This window comes from Podarcis melisellensis (assembly GCF_964234715.1).
Source record: "Podarcis melisellensis genome assembly, chromosome: 14".
NCBI lineage: Eukaryota > Metazoa > Chordata > Lepidosauria > Squamata > Lacertidae > Podarcis > Podarcis melisellensis.
This window is the reverse complement of record NC_138546.1, coordinates 14,977,140-14,993,870: the sequence shown is the minus strand read 5'-3', so window position 1 is coordinate 14,993,870 and position 16,731 is coordinate 14,977,140. Positions and strand designations below refer to the sequence as shown.

At 46.4% G+C, this 16,731-nt stretch overlaps 1 protein-coding gene across 4 annotated transcripts in view; it reads right to left on the bottom strand.

Annotated features, from left to right (window-relative positions):
* Positions 1-16,731, bottom strand: part of SNX29 (sorting nexin 29) — a 199,543-nt gene that overhangs the window by 22,024 nt on the left and 160,788 nt on the right. The window contains exon 21 of one of the 4 annotated variants that reach the window (XM_081887980.1): positions 15,645-15,748. The exons of the other annotated variants lie outside the window; for them this stretch is intronic. Coding sequence (XP_081744106.1) covers positions 15,670-15,748 — 79 coding nt within the window. The 3' untranslated portion in view covers positions 15,645-15,669. Of the gene's footprint in view, positions 1-15,644; positions 15,749-16,731 lie in introns of those variants that run through there. 4 annotated transcript variants of the gene reach the window in all.

Below are 16,731 nucleotides of genomic sequence, written 5' to 3'. Positions count from 1 at the left end.
TGCTACGAATGTATTTAATGGACTCTGAAGGGCACCATAATGCAAAATGCCAGCTCTATTAAAATGTACTGCAGAATTAGGAAGCGAAAGGCCACAGATGCTTGTAGCAGGCAGATTAAGAACACCCATCACTGAGTGATGGATTCTGAAATTTTATTGGTGGCTGCCCAGAGTGAATAACATGCTGCTTTCAATATCAGAGACTGACAGCAGCCGGAAGATTTTCTTATAAAAGCTCAAATGAAAAGAAGCGAAGGTCCCCCCACGTGTTTTTTTTCAACCAATGGAAGAACAAAATGGAGTATATCACTCACACATCACTTCTTCCACATCAAAAGTTGAGGAAGGCAAATGACATCTCCCTCATCGGAAGCCACCTGATACCTCATGGCAGATTTATGTCACCTTAGCATTTGGAAAGATGCATAAATATTGAAGACCTAATCCAGAGGGCGGCATTCCTAAATTAACAAGACAGTACTTAAGCAAAAGTGCATAACTATCTTGATTACTGTACCATCCTTGCTTTGTCTTTTTTTAAAAAAACACCATCGCATTTTCTGCAGGCTCTTTGCTTTCCAGGAAAGCTCCCTTCTTCACCTGCCCTAAAAAGTAATTTGAAAGGGACACAAATGTTTCTGCTCCATCCCTTTTAAAAAAATAAAAAATCACCTGCATTTATTTTGCTTTACCAGGTAAGATGCCTCTCTCTCTCTCTCTCTCTCTCTCTCTCTCTCTCTCTCTCTCTCTCTCTCCCTCTCTCTCTCTCTCCCTCTCATCTTACCCAGTCTTACTCTAGTCTTACACAATCCTTTAAAAGCACCCTTCAAATTCTTCATAATGCTACCTCCATTCCCCATAGAACAAAGCAGGAAACAGCTTGCTGTGAAAAGCACCACATTGCTTCCAAGAAATAGCCATGCTGTTTATCCCTTAGTCAGGCATAGCAGCAGTGCAGGGGCTGAGGGAATGTGGATTCCTATCAGCCTTAGAAAAAAATGGCCAGTGGTCAGGGATTATTGGTGTTGTAGTTCAGCAACACCTGGGGAGGGGGGGCAAAGCTTCTCCACCCCTAATATATGAGGTGGTCCAAAGGCATTGCCTATGTCCACATTTTAATTTTTTTTAAAGAAGCCCCCTCCCCCCTTCTGCAGCTGCTTCAGGCTGTGGGAAGCTGTGATGGGCCACTGTGGGTCGCTGGTCCTTTGTTATTGTGCTTTGTCCTTTAGGTAGAGCCTGATCCATACCACCAAGCAGGGATGCGGGTGGTGCTGTGGTCTAAACCACTGAGCCTCTTGGGCTTGCCGATCAGAAGGTTGGTGGTTCAAATCCTCGCGATGGGGTGAGCTCCCATTGCTCTGTCCCAGCTCCTGCCAACCTAGCAGTTCAAAAGCACGCCAGCGCAAGCAGATGAGTAGGTACTGCTGTGGCAGGAAGGTAAATGGCATTTCCGTGCACTCTGGTTTCAGTCAGTGTATTCCGCTGCGCCAGAAGTGGTTTAGTCCTGCTGGCCACATGACCCAGAAAGCTGTCTGCGGACAAACGCCGGCTCCCTCGGCCTGAAAGCGAGATGAACGCCACAACCCCACAGTCACCTTTTGACTGAACTTAACCATCCAGCGGTCCTTTACCTTTCTTAACCACCAAGCCTCTTCTTGTTGCTACAACATCAGGCTTCTACTTTAGTGAGAGCCACAATTTATCTACCTATAGCAGGCACGTCCAACAGGTAGGTCATGATCTACTGGTAGATCACTGGACATTTGTAGTACAGTGGTGCCTCACAAGACGAAATTAATTCGTTCCGCAAGTCTCTTCGTCTTGCGGTTTTTTCGTCTTGCGATGCACGGTTTCCCATAGGAATGCATTGAAAATCAATTAATGCGTTCCTAGGGAAACCGCCTTCAGACCAGGTCCGGGGACAGTCTGTCCCCCGACCTCTTCTGAAGGCTGGGGGGGGGGGGGACAAGGGCTTTTCTTCCCACTGCCAGCCTTCAGAAGGCTGTTCTGAAGGCTGGCGGTGGGAAGAAAAGCCCTTCTTCCCACCTCCCGCCCCGCAAGCTCCGGGGACAGGAGGGCTTTGCTGCCGACCGCCAGCATTTTAAAAGCCCCTGCTGTCCCGGGGCGATTTTAAAATGCTGGCGGGCGGGAGCGAAGTCTCCGCTGTCCCGAGGAGATTTTAAAATGCTGGGGGTCGACAGCGAACGCTTCGCTCCCGCCCGCCAGCATTTTAAGATCGCCCGGGGCAGCGGAGAAGTCTCCGCTGTCCCGGGAAGGCAGGCGGGGGGAGCAAAGACTTTTGCCCCCGCCTGCCTTCAGAAGAGGTCCAGGACCTCGTTCCGATGCCTGGCGGTGGGGGGAGAGGTTCCCGCCCCCCGCCCCGCTTCGGGGCAGCGTTCCGAAGCGGGGCGGCTGGGGCAGGTGTTCCCGCCCCCCCGCCCCGCTTCGGAGCAGCGTTCCGAAGCGGGGCGGCTGGGGCAGGTGTTCCCGCCCCCCGCCCCGCTTCGGAGCAGCGTTCCGAAGCCGGGCGGCTGGGACAGGTGTTCCCGCCCCCCCGCCCCGCTTCGGAGCAGCGTTCCGAAGCGGGGCGGCTGGGGCAGGTGTTCCCGCCCCCCCGCCCCGCTTCGGAGCAGCGTTCCGAAGCCGGGCGGTGGGGGCAGGTGTTCCCGCCCCCCGCCCCGCTTCGGAGCAGCGTTCCGAAGCCGGGCGGCTGGGGCAGGTATTCCCGCCCCCCCGCCCCGCTTCGGAGCAGCGTTCCGAAGCCGGGCGGTGGGGGCAGGTGTTCCCGCCCCCCCGCCCCGCTTCGGAGCAGCGTTCCGAAGCCGGGCGGTGGGGGCAGGTGTTCCCTCCCCCCCGCCCAGCTTCGGAGCACCGGGAGAAGCGATCTCCCCGCAGCCCCTTGCTTCAAAAGAGGTCCGGAGGCAGCGGGGAAGAAGCGCTGCGCTTCCCGCTGCCCCCGGACCTCTTTTGAAGCAAGGGGCTGCGGGGAGATCGCTTTCCCCCGCAAACCCTTGCTTCAAAAGAGGTCCGGGGGCAGCGCGAAGCGCTTCCCGCTGTCCCCGGACCTCTTTTGAAGCAAGGGGCGGTGGGGAGAAGCGATCTCCCCGCAGCCCCTTGCTTCAAAAGAGGTCCGGGGGCAGCGGGAAGCGCTTCCCGCTGTCCCCGGACCTGGGGCTGCGGGGAGAAGATCGCTTCTCCCCGCCGCCCCTTGCTTCAAAAGAGAAGACCCGCTGTCCCCTGGGCAAGCTTCGTTTTGCGAAGCAAGCCCATAGGGAAATTCGTCTTGCGAGGCAACTCGAAAACGAAAAAACCTTTCGTTTTGCGAGTTTTTCGTCTCGCGAGGCGTTCGTCTTGCGGGGTACCACTGTAGATCTTTCTCCCCCCCCCCCGAAAAAGCTTTGGCTCCCCCCAAAAAAGCTCAACAACTTTGCCTGTCAATAACAATGGGTAGATCACAGCCCGTATTTTTATAATGTGAGTAAATCACAGTCTCTTGGGAGTTGGACGTGGCTGACCTATAGGAATGTGTCATTTATGTTTCATCTGTGACAAAAAGAAAATTTATTTCCAAAAAAAAGCTGCTGCAGAGCATCAACATGACAAAAATTGGAGAACTCCACCTATTCCCATAGCTCACATTAACTTTGTCAAGTATTCCGTACCACACTTCCTTCCACAATTTGGCAGGAGTGACGTTTTGTCCAAACCATGCTATAGCCTAAGGTTCTCCCAATAGACAATTGATATTGGGGGGTGGAGTGTGTGACCTTTTACATCTTCCCCATAACAAAACTAATTTTAAGATGCTGGGCTACCTCACAGCATATGTGAGGCAGCTGTGTGTGTTTGTGTACGCATAGAAATATCAATTTAAAGCACAAGCTCATTCCAAGCAACAGTGTACACGAAGCACTTAACTCATTTTGAACTTCTTCAATTAAATTTCCTCATTATAGCAAACTCCATAAACACATTCCTCAAGGGCAACTGAACTGATAGTGACATTTTAAGAGGTTTATTATAGCAAGAAGTATGCCTGTACAAGAGAAGTGCCTGGGTTATTGTTGAAAATGGATTACATAATTGCGCAGTGGCAAATCTGCTTGTGAATTCCAAATTCAACCCACAGGGATGCTTGGTTGTATTGGACAGTGACTGGAAGAGACACTTTGAAAGTACCCCATTGGTATTGTTTACATTTTGCTTGTTTAAGCTGAAAGGAAGCCCACTCCAAGTGGAGGTGACATAGCTCATTCTCTGCAAGCAAAAGAAGTCCAGCCCACCGTCCAATCTATTCAGTTAAAAGCATGCAGGTAGCAGGCATAGGAAAGACCCACATGAGAGCATGGGAAGCTATTGCCAATCAAGGTATTCACGTCAGAGCAATACTGTGGCCAGGCTGTGTACAGCAGCCAGGAGCAGCCCAACCACGAGGCAAGGCAAGGCAACCACTTCAGGCAGCAGAAACCAGAGAGGCAGCAGATTCCGAGGTAGCTCTTTATTTCCCCACCCTTTGTTCCTGATGTAGTTCTTCACCCACCTCTTCTTGCCTGGAGAGGAGGGGACACACACCATTTTGTGTTTTGCCTCGGGTGCCAAAATGACTTGGGCCAATTAGAGGGGATATATAGCTCCCACGGATGTGGGTGGCGCTATGGGTTAAACCATAGAGCCTAGGACTTGCCGATCAGAAGGTCAGTGGCTCGAATCCCCGTGACAGGGTGAGCTCCCGTTGCTCGGTCCCTGCTCCTGCCAAGCTAGCAGTTCGAAAGTGGTCAAAGTACAAGTAGACGTGCTTTCGAACTGCTAGGTTGGCGGGAGCAGGGACCGAGGAACGGGAGCTCACCCCATCGCGGGGATTCGAACCCCCGACCTTCTGATTGGCAAGTCCTAGGCTCTGTGGTTTAACCCACAGAACCACCCGCGTCCCTTCTACTCCCGCGGGGGTTCTACTCGTGTTAAAATGAACATGGTTGGGTAGTTCTCTTCAGACTTTGCGACTCCTGGAACCTTAAGAGGGGGATGAGTAGCTGTTTGGACGTCCCTCTTCAAATTTCAGGTCATTGTGTGGCCCTGGTCAAGCCACTCAGCCTCAAACCCCTATCTCTTTCACGTGGTCAACCTTACAGGGTATTCTAAGGTTTACTAAGTGTCATGTACAGATGGGGAAACCGCTGCAAAAATGCTTATATAACAACGAAGAGTTGTCATTCTAGGTACAGCAGCAAGTTACTGGGGGAAAGCAGATTAAATTCTGTTAAAAATCAGTATTGCTTTATTTTATTTTTTTTGCTTCCGCTTTTTTTTTTTTTTTTTAGTAAAATGCTAACAGCAGCATTCTGGATACTTTCTTAAGGCACTCTCCTGTGAGACTATTTCTAACTGTGACTTTTTCTTCCCTAAAATAACAGATGCCTTCCAGGTCTGTTGTAGTTCTTGAAACTAAATTTGACATCTTCTACGCAATAAGGTAAAAGTTGGGAAGTAATGCCAATTCTCTCTTCTGCTCCATAGTCCCAGCCAGTGTTAAAATTATTCTTGGCTGGTATTTGTTCGACAATTCCAGATTAGTTACTCAGGGTGAAAAAATATATATTAAGGTAACAGGGTTATCTTAGGCCTCAGCTAATGAAGATAGTAGGCTATTCTGGAAGGCATTTATAATAATTAAAACCTCAATATTCTCTAGGAACTAATTTACTGTAATAACCATTCCCTTTCCCCCTTGGTTAAATGTGCTTGGCTTTATTGTTAACTTAAGGGCTCCCCTGAAGTTTTGGGGAGAATATTCAATAACTTTAATGGACTTTGGATTAACTTTCTAATTAACCCTAAAGGAGAAAGTTCACTTTGCATGTTTTGGTTTTTATAAACTGAGGAATCTTACTGTGAGAAATCAGGAATCCTCAAAAGATTGGCTCTAATGTACTTTCACTCAATGCAGTGGGAGCCACTGCTAAAGTGAATGCAAAGAGCAGTTTGGTCCTTGTTCTTGGAAATCTTATTTCAAAACCATTGCATCTGTTGTTGTTGTTTTAAAAAAAGATTTACAGCAGTATTTGCTATAAGGTCCTACGTAGAAGATCCTAGTATCAATATAACTGGAACAATTATTTACACAGCACATAGCTTAGCTAGGGAACTCGGTCCCACACGAGGCAGGGATGGCCACCAACTTTGTTGTTGTTGTTTAGTTGTTTAGTCGTGTCCGACTCTTCGTGACCCCCTGGACCAGAGCACGCCAGGCACTTCTGTCTTCCACTGCCTCCCGCAATTTGGTCAGTTTGTTGGTAGCTTTGGGAACACTCTCCAACCATCTCGTCCTCTGTCGTCCCCTTCTCCTTGTGCCCTCCATCATTCCCAACATCAGGGTCTTTTCCAGGCAGTCTTCTCTTCTCATGAGGTGGCCAAAGTATTGGAGTCTCAGCTTCACGATCTGTCCTTCCAGTGAGCACTCAGAGCTGATTTCCTTCAGAATGGAGAGGTTTGATCTTCTTGCAGTCCATGGGACTCTCAAGAGTCTCCTCCAGCACCATAATTCAAAAGGCCACCACCAACTTGGTTAGCTTTAAAAGAGGATTAGGCAATCTCAAGGATGACAAGGCTTTCAATGGCCACTAACCAAGATGGTTATGTTCTACCTCCACTGCCAGAGGCATTACACCTCTGAATACCAGTTGCTGAGAATTGCATGTGGGGAGAGCACTGTTGCACTCAGTCTTCCCCAGACATCTGGTTGGTCAAGTGAGAACTAGACAGGCAGTTGTCCTGATCCAGCAGGTCCCCTCTCCCCACTGAAATTAGTTTTGAAAGAAGCAGTCTATTGTAACTTACATAACAGTTCACAGCGTGCGCTTGGGTTGAAGTGAAGTGCCCAGGGCAGTTTCACCAATCTGCCAATATGCTTACAAACTCCAAAAGGTCTGGCAGGGCTCTTATTGTGTTCTTAATTATCAGTGCTTTCCCCAACTAAGAATAAGCAAAAAAATTAAACACACACAAGCACCTATGGCTTTATAAAGCATACTGTGCACGAAGGTTGGTCACTCCTGCTTTGCTCCCCCCTCCCCCATGCTCCCCCCAACAGGCATAGCACGATGTCCGAACCTAGGATGACGGTTTGTTTGTTTTCCTACCAAGTCAAGACCACCAGCCCGACTTAAGTCAAACTTTACTGGTGGCTCAGGAATCCTAGCTGGTCAGAGAGAAACAGAGCACAATTTCAGGTTCAGGCTTCATGCTAAGTGGGCAGTGGGAGAGATGACCACACCGTATGCTTTATGAAGCAAAATTTCTTGTATTATTGCTATGTACAAACACAGCAGCCACTCCACAGGAAAGACAATTTGTCATTCCACCAAGTGTAATATTTTGCTCCTTCCTTCCCTTAGGATGCTGCCTTAAATTGAGTCAATCACTGGTCCATCTTGCTGGATATTGCATACAGAGACTGGCAGTAACTGACCAGGGTTTCAGGCTGGGTTCCCTCCCAGCCCCACCTAGAGGTTCTGGGGACTGAATCTAGGACCTGCATGCAAAGTGGATGCTCTATCAATCAATTCATGGCCATGGGTAATTATGATGCACAGCAAAAGTTGGCACCGGAGCACGTAGATCTATGTGTTCGTCTCCCTCTCAATTTTTAAATGACCAGTGGCTTCCATTTCACATTTATTCTAACAGCAGGAGCACATCAAACTTGTGTGAAATGCCCACAAGCTGAGGTCGATGATTAAAGTAAGCTGGCTTCCACTATTGATGCTACCTGAATGTAGCCTCCATGGTACTCAGACTATGTAAAGGGGCATACTATACTCTCTATTCTGGATTAATTAACTGAGAGCACAATCCTATGCATGTCTACACAGAAGTAAGCCACACTGCAGAATCTCTTCCTTAGGCAAGTGTCCGTGGGACTGCTGGCCATTTTTATTGGCCAGGGAATTCAAAGACGCACAGAAATTTGCCTTATATCCAGTCAAAACATTGGTCCTTACCATTAATCTCTGTATTGTCTATTGCAGATATTAATATTGTGCAGCTTGAAGCAACTGGATGCATAAAAATAGATACCTTTTGGAATAAAAACTGTCCAGACCCATAATTATTATTCAGAGCTTTACTAACCAGAATGTCTTCAAAGAAAAACGGGTAGAAAAACAATGAACAATACATCCAAATAACTCCATACAATTGTGTGCATGTCCAGCACAGGCTCAGCTTCTTATAAAATATGAAATACTCCAAAGAAATCTAAAATCTGAGCGCTCTCTCTCTCTCCAGCCTCCATTAGAGCTTGGAGACTGTTTTCCCTTTAGGAAAGACCTCATTATCACATCCTTTGGCTGCTTGAGAACAAAGACTCCAACTCACACAAAATGGAGGCAACCATATGCGTAGAATGCAATCCTATTTGAAGAAGTGTGCATGCACACAAAAGCTCATACCAAGAACAAACTTAGTTGGTCTCGAAGGTGCTACTGGACAATTGTTTTTAATTTTTTATTATATATTTCTACTATTTCTTTCATGTGATCTAAGTCAGGCACATGGCAGAGAAGAGAACATTCACAGTTAATCACCAACCTGCTATACACTTGGAGAGCACTTCTTTAGCTTCGATGGAAATTCCCAGTTTAACCCTTAGTATTCTACATACAGGCATTCTCCATTACAGTGCCAATTAAACCATTATACTTAACATTGTCTACACTGAGTCGCAGTGTCTCTTCAGGGAATCTCCAGGCAGGATGAGAATTGCCCCTGTCTGAAACCCTGGAGAACCAATGCCTGTCAGCATAGATAATACTGACCTGGATGGACCAAAGGTCTGACTCAGTATAAGGAAACTTCCTACGTTTCTATGTAGGCAGCAGGTATTTATTTTAACAGATGGGACTGAGCTGGTAGAGGTTAATTTTAGTTCCGATGTTGTGCTTCTAATATCCTGCGGATATTCTGGAGTTGCATTTTAGCTGTTAGTTACTACCACCCTGAGCTCTCAGGGTGGGTTCAGCGACGGGTGCTAGTAAATCAATATCAGGATAAAGAGGGGCTTGTGCTCAACATGCACCTTCATAGCATCCTTTATCCTCTTTACCCTCCACCGAGACAAGCAATGCATTATCAGGGATCAGGAACACATTCTAACAATGCAACAACATCTGGGGTATGAAGCAAGGCCCAAGAGGAGTGTGGCTAGGGAGGGTTTCCAAGGGCCAGAGGGAGGAGGCTGGATGGCCCTCAGACCTGAGGTTTCCCCACCCCTTTCTCTAAAGCCTTAGCACCCCTGTGGTGACGTAGAGATAATAATAGCGGTCTACCTTATAAGATTGTCCTCACTGCACAGCTAAACGTTCCAAGAGCTTCAGAAAAGCCTTTCTATTAGCTGTTAATCACTTGTGATGGCCTGGGAATCCGATTCAGAGGCTGAACCGGAGGAACCCCAGCCTGCACAGGAGTCCCCGCCTCCAGGGCCGGCTGAGCTGGGGCAGGGCCTTGGATCTGAAATGCCTGCACCTGTGCCAGATCCTCAGGAGCAGGCACCAGGTGATTCCACTCTGGCTCCAGAGGTGATTGAGGACACAATGCCTACAGGTGCGCCTCTCCCAGTCCTGTCAGGGGAAGGTGAGTCTCCCCCTGGGTCCAGTAACCCTCCAGCTTCTCCTGAGCTGCAGAGGCTCAGGGCAGAGAGGCGGGGGGAACTGGGTTCTCCCAGGAGGAGTGCTCGCCTTAAGGTCAGGAGAGGCGGGTCTCCTGGGGGCCGGGACCGCCCCTGGCCTCAGAGAAGATAAAGGCCAGTCAGCCCGGTCCTAAGGTTGTGGGAGCAACGTCGTTGAATACCTGCTTCTGCCCGGACCCAGACCTGTCCTTCCAGAGTTCCCGTCCCTGCCCGGCTTCCTGCTTCGGATCCTGCCTCGCTCTTTGTGAACTGTTTCCAGACTCGTGACCCAGGACCGGACTTTGACCACGCCAACGGCAACCTTCCCCCCGGGACCAGCACATCACTACCCTTTAGTCTATCACACAGAGAGCAAAAATAAAAAAATAATCTAACAGCAGAAATGTGCAGATCACCTTTCTAGGAAGGAAGGAAAACTCTCAGGTAGATAAATGTAAAAATGTAAAAGGGGTGGGGGGCACAAACAACAAACAGACAGAGCAGCCCCTTCCAGGGCATTCCAGGTCTTAATCAAATCATGTGAAAAACAGAAGAGGAGCCTGCGACCACTTTTCTCTCCCTTTTGTCATCGGAAATGAACACCTGCCCCCCCCATTATTGGCTGGGGAGCCCATTCCTCGCTAATAGATTTCAAGGGCCACCTGTTACCATAGCAGACCAGCAGCATGTCAGAAGCGTTCCATTTTAAAACAGGGAAGACAGAGGAGGAGAGCATGGCCGCTGCTCGTTGCCAAGGAAACGAGATCACTGCAGGAAGGACCCCAAACTTCAAGTGGTTTACATGTTCTACTTTTGAGAGAAACGTTAACCTGTTCCTAGGCTGCTGCTGCTGCTGCTGCTGGCGGCCAGCGGGGGGGTGGGGTGGCGAGGTTACATTTGCTACAGAGAGACAGCCTGTGTCCTTTAAAAAAATCTTGCCCCCCACTACTACCAAAGCAGGGAAGTGGAGACTGTAGGTGCTTTTAAGACAACCAGGACAACCACAAAAACAATTTGGGGTTTGAGGGGATGTATAATGTTAAACACAAGTGCTATTTTTCTAGAAAAAGAGGTGCTGGAACTCGCCAGGAAAGCCTCCCTTGCTATAATGGCAATGGCGCCTACCTGAAAGGTGCCGGAACTGAGTTCTTGTGAGTTCCGGCTGGAAAAAAAGCCCTGATTATACTATTATAAACCCTTCCCAGTTGTAGTTTCCATTAGACAACTGGTTGGTCACTGTGAGAACAGGGTGCTGGATTTGATGGGCATGTTTGGTCCCTCGGGAGCTGGCCTGGGGAGAGGAGGGCTGCCTCGTTTTCGTAAAAACTTTTTTGTACTTTTGTATACCTTGGAATTCACCCAAGCCACACATACTGGTATGTTCTTCACTGTCAGCTCCCACTGGGCTCCAGTCTTGTCTGCATGGAGGCACTGAGATTATTATTACTGATTGCTGGATTGCATTTACACTGTGCCTTTCTGCCAGGTTTTACAGTTTTAAAATACTGAAACAACTACATGAACAAATGAAACATGGGCCCTGTGAGAAGAAAGGGGCAGATCAACCATTTGCCTGCCTTCCTTCCTTCCCCATTTCCTTTTTCCCCACAGGGCAGTTTTAGTTCATTTTTTTTTTTAATAGATATTTATTAAAGTTTCAAAAATTATATTAAAAACAAAACATAACAACAATACAAACACAAACAAAAAACAAGTATAATTTCATTCCCTTATTTTCTTGTACCTTACTTCCCCGACTTCCTCATACCTCCCCTTTCTGTATTCCAATTTCTAGTTATTAATTCAGCAAATCCTCACCCTTATTTTTCATCTAGTTTTTAACCTTTCTTTTCTATTTACTTAAACCATTACAGCTGGAAACCACATAATTTCTAAACCAACGTCATTCTAGCATTCATTAATTTTGCAATGTTTTCTAAGATAGTCCTTAAGTTTCTTCCAATCTTCTTCCGCTGTCTCTCTTCCCTGGTCTTGGATTCTGTCAGTCATTTCTGCCAGTCCCATGTAGTCTATCACCTTCATCTGCCATTCTTCCAAGGTGGGTAGATCTTGTGTCTTCCAATACTTTGTGATGAGTATTCTTGCTGCTGTTGTAGCATACATAAAGAATGTTCTATCCTTCTTTGACACCAATTGGCCGACCATACCCAGGAGAAAGGCCTCTGGTTTCTTCAAGAAGGTATATTTAAATACCTTTTTCATTTCATTTTAGTTCATTCTTAGAGGGAGCGATCCTGCTGCCTGCCATAGACCATGGCCAGATTCTGCTGGTCCTGACCTCAAACTATTGCTCTCAGCAAAGTTGTCAGCTGCAGAGCGCACAAGGGCTGCTATAATTTCAGGAGTTCCACGGAAAGGAAAACCCACCAGTGTGGATGGGATGAAAGATCACCCTGGAAAAATTCTGCTTTTTATGCAACACTTAAACCCAAAGCTCTGTAGCTGGGAGCTCCAGCTGCAACAATCCTGCTGTTATTTATTTCTTATCTCTCTCCAGAGGAATGAAAAGCCACCATCAATACTCCAGATATATTTCTAAACAAAACCTGCCTTCCACTGTCTCCGTTTTGCGCCAATAGTTGTAAATTCAGAAAATGTCAGCTGTGGCCTGGCTTTTATTTATTTATTTATTTTTGCCTAAGAGGATGCTCAGTGAGTATTTCTTGCCTAAACTGCAACTGTAAACTCTGATAAGACCCTCTATGCAGCGCTCACTTCAAATACTGTAAAGCGCTAAATTATTCCACCTCATGAGCCTCGATAAAGGTAGCTTTGCATTACAAAGGAGTACTGGTGGAATTTGATTCCTGGTAATAGATTCATAAATACCCATGATTTATCTATTTGCAAGGATTGCTGAACAATTCTCAGCAATTAACTCCGCTGAGCAATGCCTTATTGCTCTTATTTAGATGCTAATCTCATTTAAGAGCCATGCCATTGGAAAGCTAAGCCGATTTCAGCTTTATAGGCAAGATTTAATATCAAGTTGGGATTTCATAATACCCCGCAATCTTACAAAGCAGCAATATGGCACGCCTGTTCTATGGAACGCCACCAAGATCCTGATATTCTCTTATAGACCCTGTCATCAAGGCATTTCAAACTCGGAATAAAGGACATACCCAGGGGAAAAACAATTGCACAAAATAAAGGTAAAACAACTTGTTTCAGTCTTATTTATTTTTGGACTCTAGCACAGCAGTGGCTTGAATAAATTTGGGGGACAAGCTCTGTGGATTCATTTCCAAATACATTCTGCACTCTATGATTTGCTACAAATGAAAACTGTCAAGCTGATGCCGCGTAAACTCTGCAGAGGCAGCGGAGAAGGCAAACACACATTCCCTTCACCTAGCAGATTGAAGTGCCCTAGACTACCACTGAAAAGTCCAGCAATCAGAACCTCAGAGCTGAATAGCTGCCACCTCTTTTTAAATTATCAATACATCTGTTTTGCTCTATTGTGATCTGCATACATTGCACATCACCCTGGAAACCGATTTGCATAGAAATGCCTTAACTAAATAAAAGCACATTTCCTCCCCAAAGTTTGCATGTCCTCTGCCTGAAACACCTTGACAGCCGACACAGACAACACTGAGCTAGATCAGGTGTGGGGAATCTTTGCCCCTCCAGATGCTGGTGAAGTACAACTCACATCAGTTGGTTAGAGCGGGTGCTGATAAACACCCAGGTTTGATCCCTGTATGGGGCAGCTGCACATTTCTGTGTTGCAGGCAGTTGGAAAAGATTATCCTCAAGCTCCCTTCCAAATCTACAATTACAGTGGTACTTCGGGTTAAGAACTTAATTCGTTCTGGAGGTCTGTTCTTAACCTGAAACTGTTCTTTGTTTTTGTTAGAGTATTTATTAATTTTCCAACAAAAAACATCCAAGTAACATATCAAATCACAATCTGGGGAAAAAATAAAAATCCAATTGTCTTCCAAAATTATAAGCTTAATTTTGCAACTTCCCACGGTATGAATTCCAAAGCATTTCCAAATCTCAGTCCTGCCTCTCATCTCTCATCAATGTTTTCATAATTCCATATAAGGATTTTATCAACCTGAAACTGTTCTTAACCTGAAGCACCACTTTAGCTAATGGGGCCTCCGGCTGCCTCTGCGCGCCGCTGCACGATTTCTGTTCTCATCCTGAAGCAAAGTTCTTAACCCGAGGTACTATTTCTGGGTTAGCAGAGTCTGTAACCTGAAGCATATGTAACCTGAAGCGTATGTAACCCGAGGTACCACTGTATATGACTCCATGACTTTATCATCCATGGCCATTGCCCATTGCTGAGGCTGATGAGCATTGTATTTCACCAACATCTGGAGGGCCAAACATTCTCTACCCCTACGCTAAGTGGACCAATAGTCCACTCAGCAGCATCCTAGGTTCCTAACCAATTATCTAGAGGAATGTGTGGGGTCTCCCTCACCGAAAGTCTTCAAGCCAAGTCTCAGTCATCTGTCAGAAATGTTAGGGCTCCAGCTTTCCTTCATCAAACAGAAGGTTAGACACTAGACAACCAGCCAGACCCTCTCCAACTCCAAAGGACTCCCTATGAAATCCAGAAAGGACCAGAGAAGAATGGATGGGCAAGAAAATGGATTATGCAGAACTGGCAAAGCTAACAGGAAAAAATTAAGGGAATCTAATGATGGGTGTTTTAGGCAAGAATGGATGCTTTTGGGGGGCTACTTAAAGAAATGTTATAGTATGCTGAACTCGCAAGCAGGATTTGAGCTACAAGCAACAGAGGTAATTAGATTATAATATTGTGGTTATGATTTAACATTTAACAGACGGAAGACAGGGTGCAGCAGAAGGGGAGAAACAGCAACTCCATGGAAAATGGGGAGAGAAGTCAACAAAAATGTAATTGTGTGTTGATTGTATATGTTAAAAAATGTTGAAATTTAACTTAATATAATTTTTAATAAAGAAATCCAGAAAGCAGCACAGAAGGAGGGGGATGAGCAGAATCGGAGCTCTCTAAGGTGGCACTCGCAAGCTTACCGTAAGCCCTGGAAACAATTGCTATACTGTATAAAGGTAAAGGGACCCCTGACCATTAGGTCCAGTCATGGCCGACTCTGGGGTTGTGGCTCTCATCTCGCTTTATTGGCCGAGGGAGCCGGCATACAGCTTCCGGGTCATGTGGCCAGCATGACTAAGCTGCTTCTGGCGAACCAGAGCAGTGCACGGAAACGCCGTTTACCTTCCTGCTGGAGCGGTACCTATTTATCTACTTGCACTGGTGTGCTTTCAAACTGCTAGGTTGGCAGGAGCTGGGACCGAGCAACGGGAGCTCACCCTGTCGCGGGGATTCGAACCGCCGACCTTCTGATCGGCAAGTCCTAGGCTCTGTGGTTTAACCCACAGCACCAATGATAATAAAGTTCTCACCTTTGGCTATGCAACAAGTTCAAAAGGGGAGAAATGGCTAGTAGCCATTGATAGCCCTCTGCTCCATTCTTTGCAAATTCCCATGCTTTTTCTCCTTTCAAAAGATGGGGTGCGTTAAGGAATTGGGAGAAGAGCAGGAGACTCGACAAAAAAACTCACACTTGGCAGCTCAAGCACTTCCCCTGCAGTGTTCACAGTCTCCTGCCAGCATGAGAAGGAAGAAAAACACACCCCACCCGTGACATTCAGTAGCATTACCAAGCATAAGTTTAGATGCCCTGCAGCAATCCATTCTTTCTTTTTTTAAATGCTTCTTCCAGCAGCTCCTGGAATCAAGACTGTCCTGAAGGCTTGGAGAATTCACCAGAACAAGCATAAGGCTGTAGCAGCAGCTATGAAAACTGGGCCTTCCCATTGTGTCTTGGAAGCAGATGGTGGAGCTCCTTAACTGCCTGCACTGGTGCCAGAATCCACCCACACCCATGTTGAAACATGGAGACATTCCCCCCCCTCACCCCCCCCGTCAAGTGCTGTTTAATAAGCTGGCAAAAAAATATATTAAAATATTTTTAAAGTTTAAAAATATACTTACGATTTAGAAATACTATATCTATATCTCCATCTCTATCTCTATATATGGCTCTGTCCCTGTGGAGAGGAGGTGATAGAATATTTGGCTGATGTGCTTTTTGCCTGTAATTTCTATAAAAATGACCAATTCAGACTGGTGAATCCAATTCTCTCAACGTTTCCAAGGCAGGACTTCCAAATGGTATCTGGCCTACGCTTTGGCAGATTCAAGAATTTTTTTAACCGAGACTGTGGCTAGATTTCTCTTTCTGGCTGCACAAATCTTCCCTGAAGAAGGCTATCCTGGCTGCTGTTCTCCTGCATTGTGATTTCTAATGTGGTTATGGCACACACACACACCCGACTCACCCTTAACTTTCCCATTTTAAGGTGCCGTGTTGTATATTTTATTTGAGACATATTTTAGATATTCCTGATACTTTATATAGTGGTACCTTGGGTTAAGAACTCAATTCGTTCTGGAGGTCCGTTCTTAACCTGAGGTAACACTTTAGCTAATGGGGCCTCCTGCTGCCGCCATGTGATTTCTGTTCTCATCCTGAAGCAAAGTTCTTAACCCAAGATACTATTTCTGGGTTAGCGGAGTCTGTAACCTGAAGCGTCTGTAACCCAAGGTACCACTATATATTACAGCTCACTTTAATATATTTTGTATGTTACGATATTGTTGGCTTAATTTTGTTCAAGTCTATGACTGCATAATAAATAATCTATATTTAAAGAATCATGGGGTTATGGAATTGTGTAGTTGGAAGGGACCCCAAGGGTCATCTAGCCCAACCCTCTGCAATGCAACTAAATCTCAACTAAAGCATCCACGACAGATGGTCATTCAACTTCTACTTTAAAACCTCCAATGAAGTCCATTGAGTCCACCACCTTCCGAGGGAGTCCAGGCCACTCTCAAACAACTCTTACCATCAGAAACTTCTTCCTGGTGTTTAGTTGGAATCTCCTTGTAACTTGAATCCACTGGGAGAAAACAAACTTTCTCCATCTTCCAAGTGACAGCTCTTTAGGTATTTGAAGATGGCTATCAT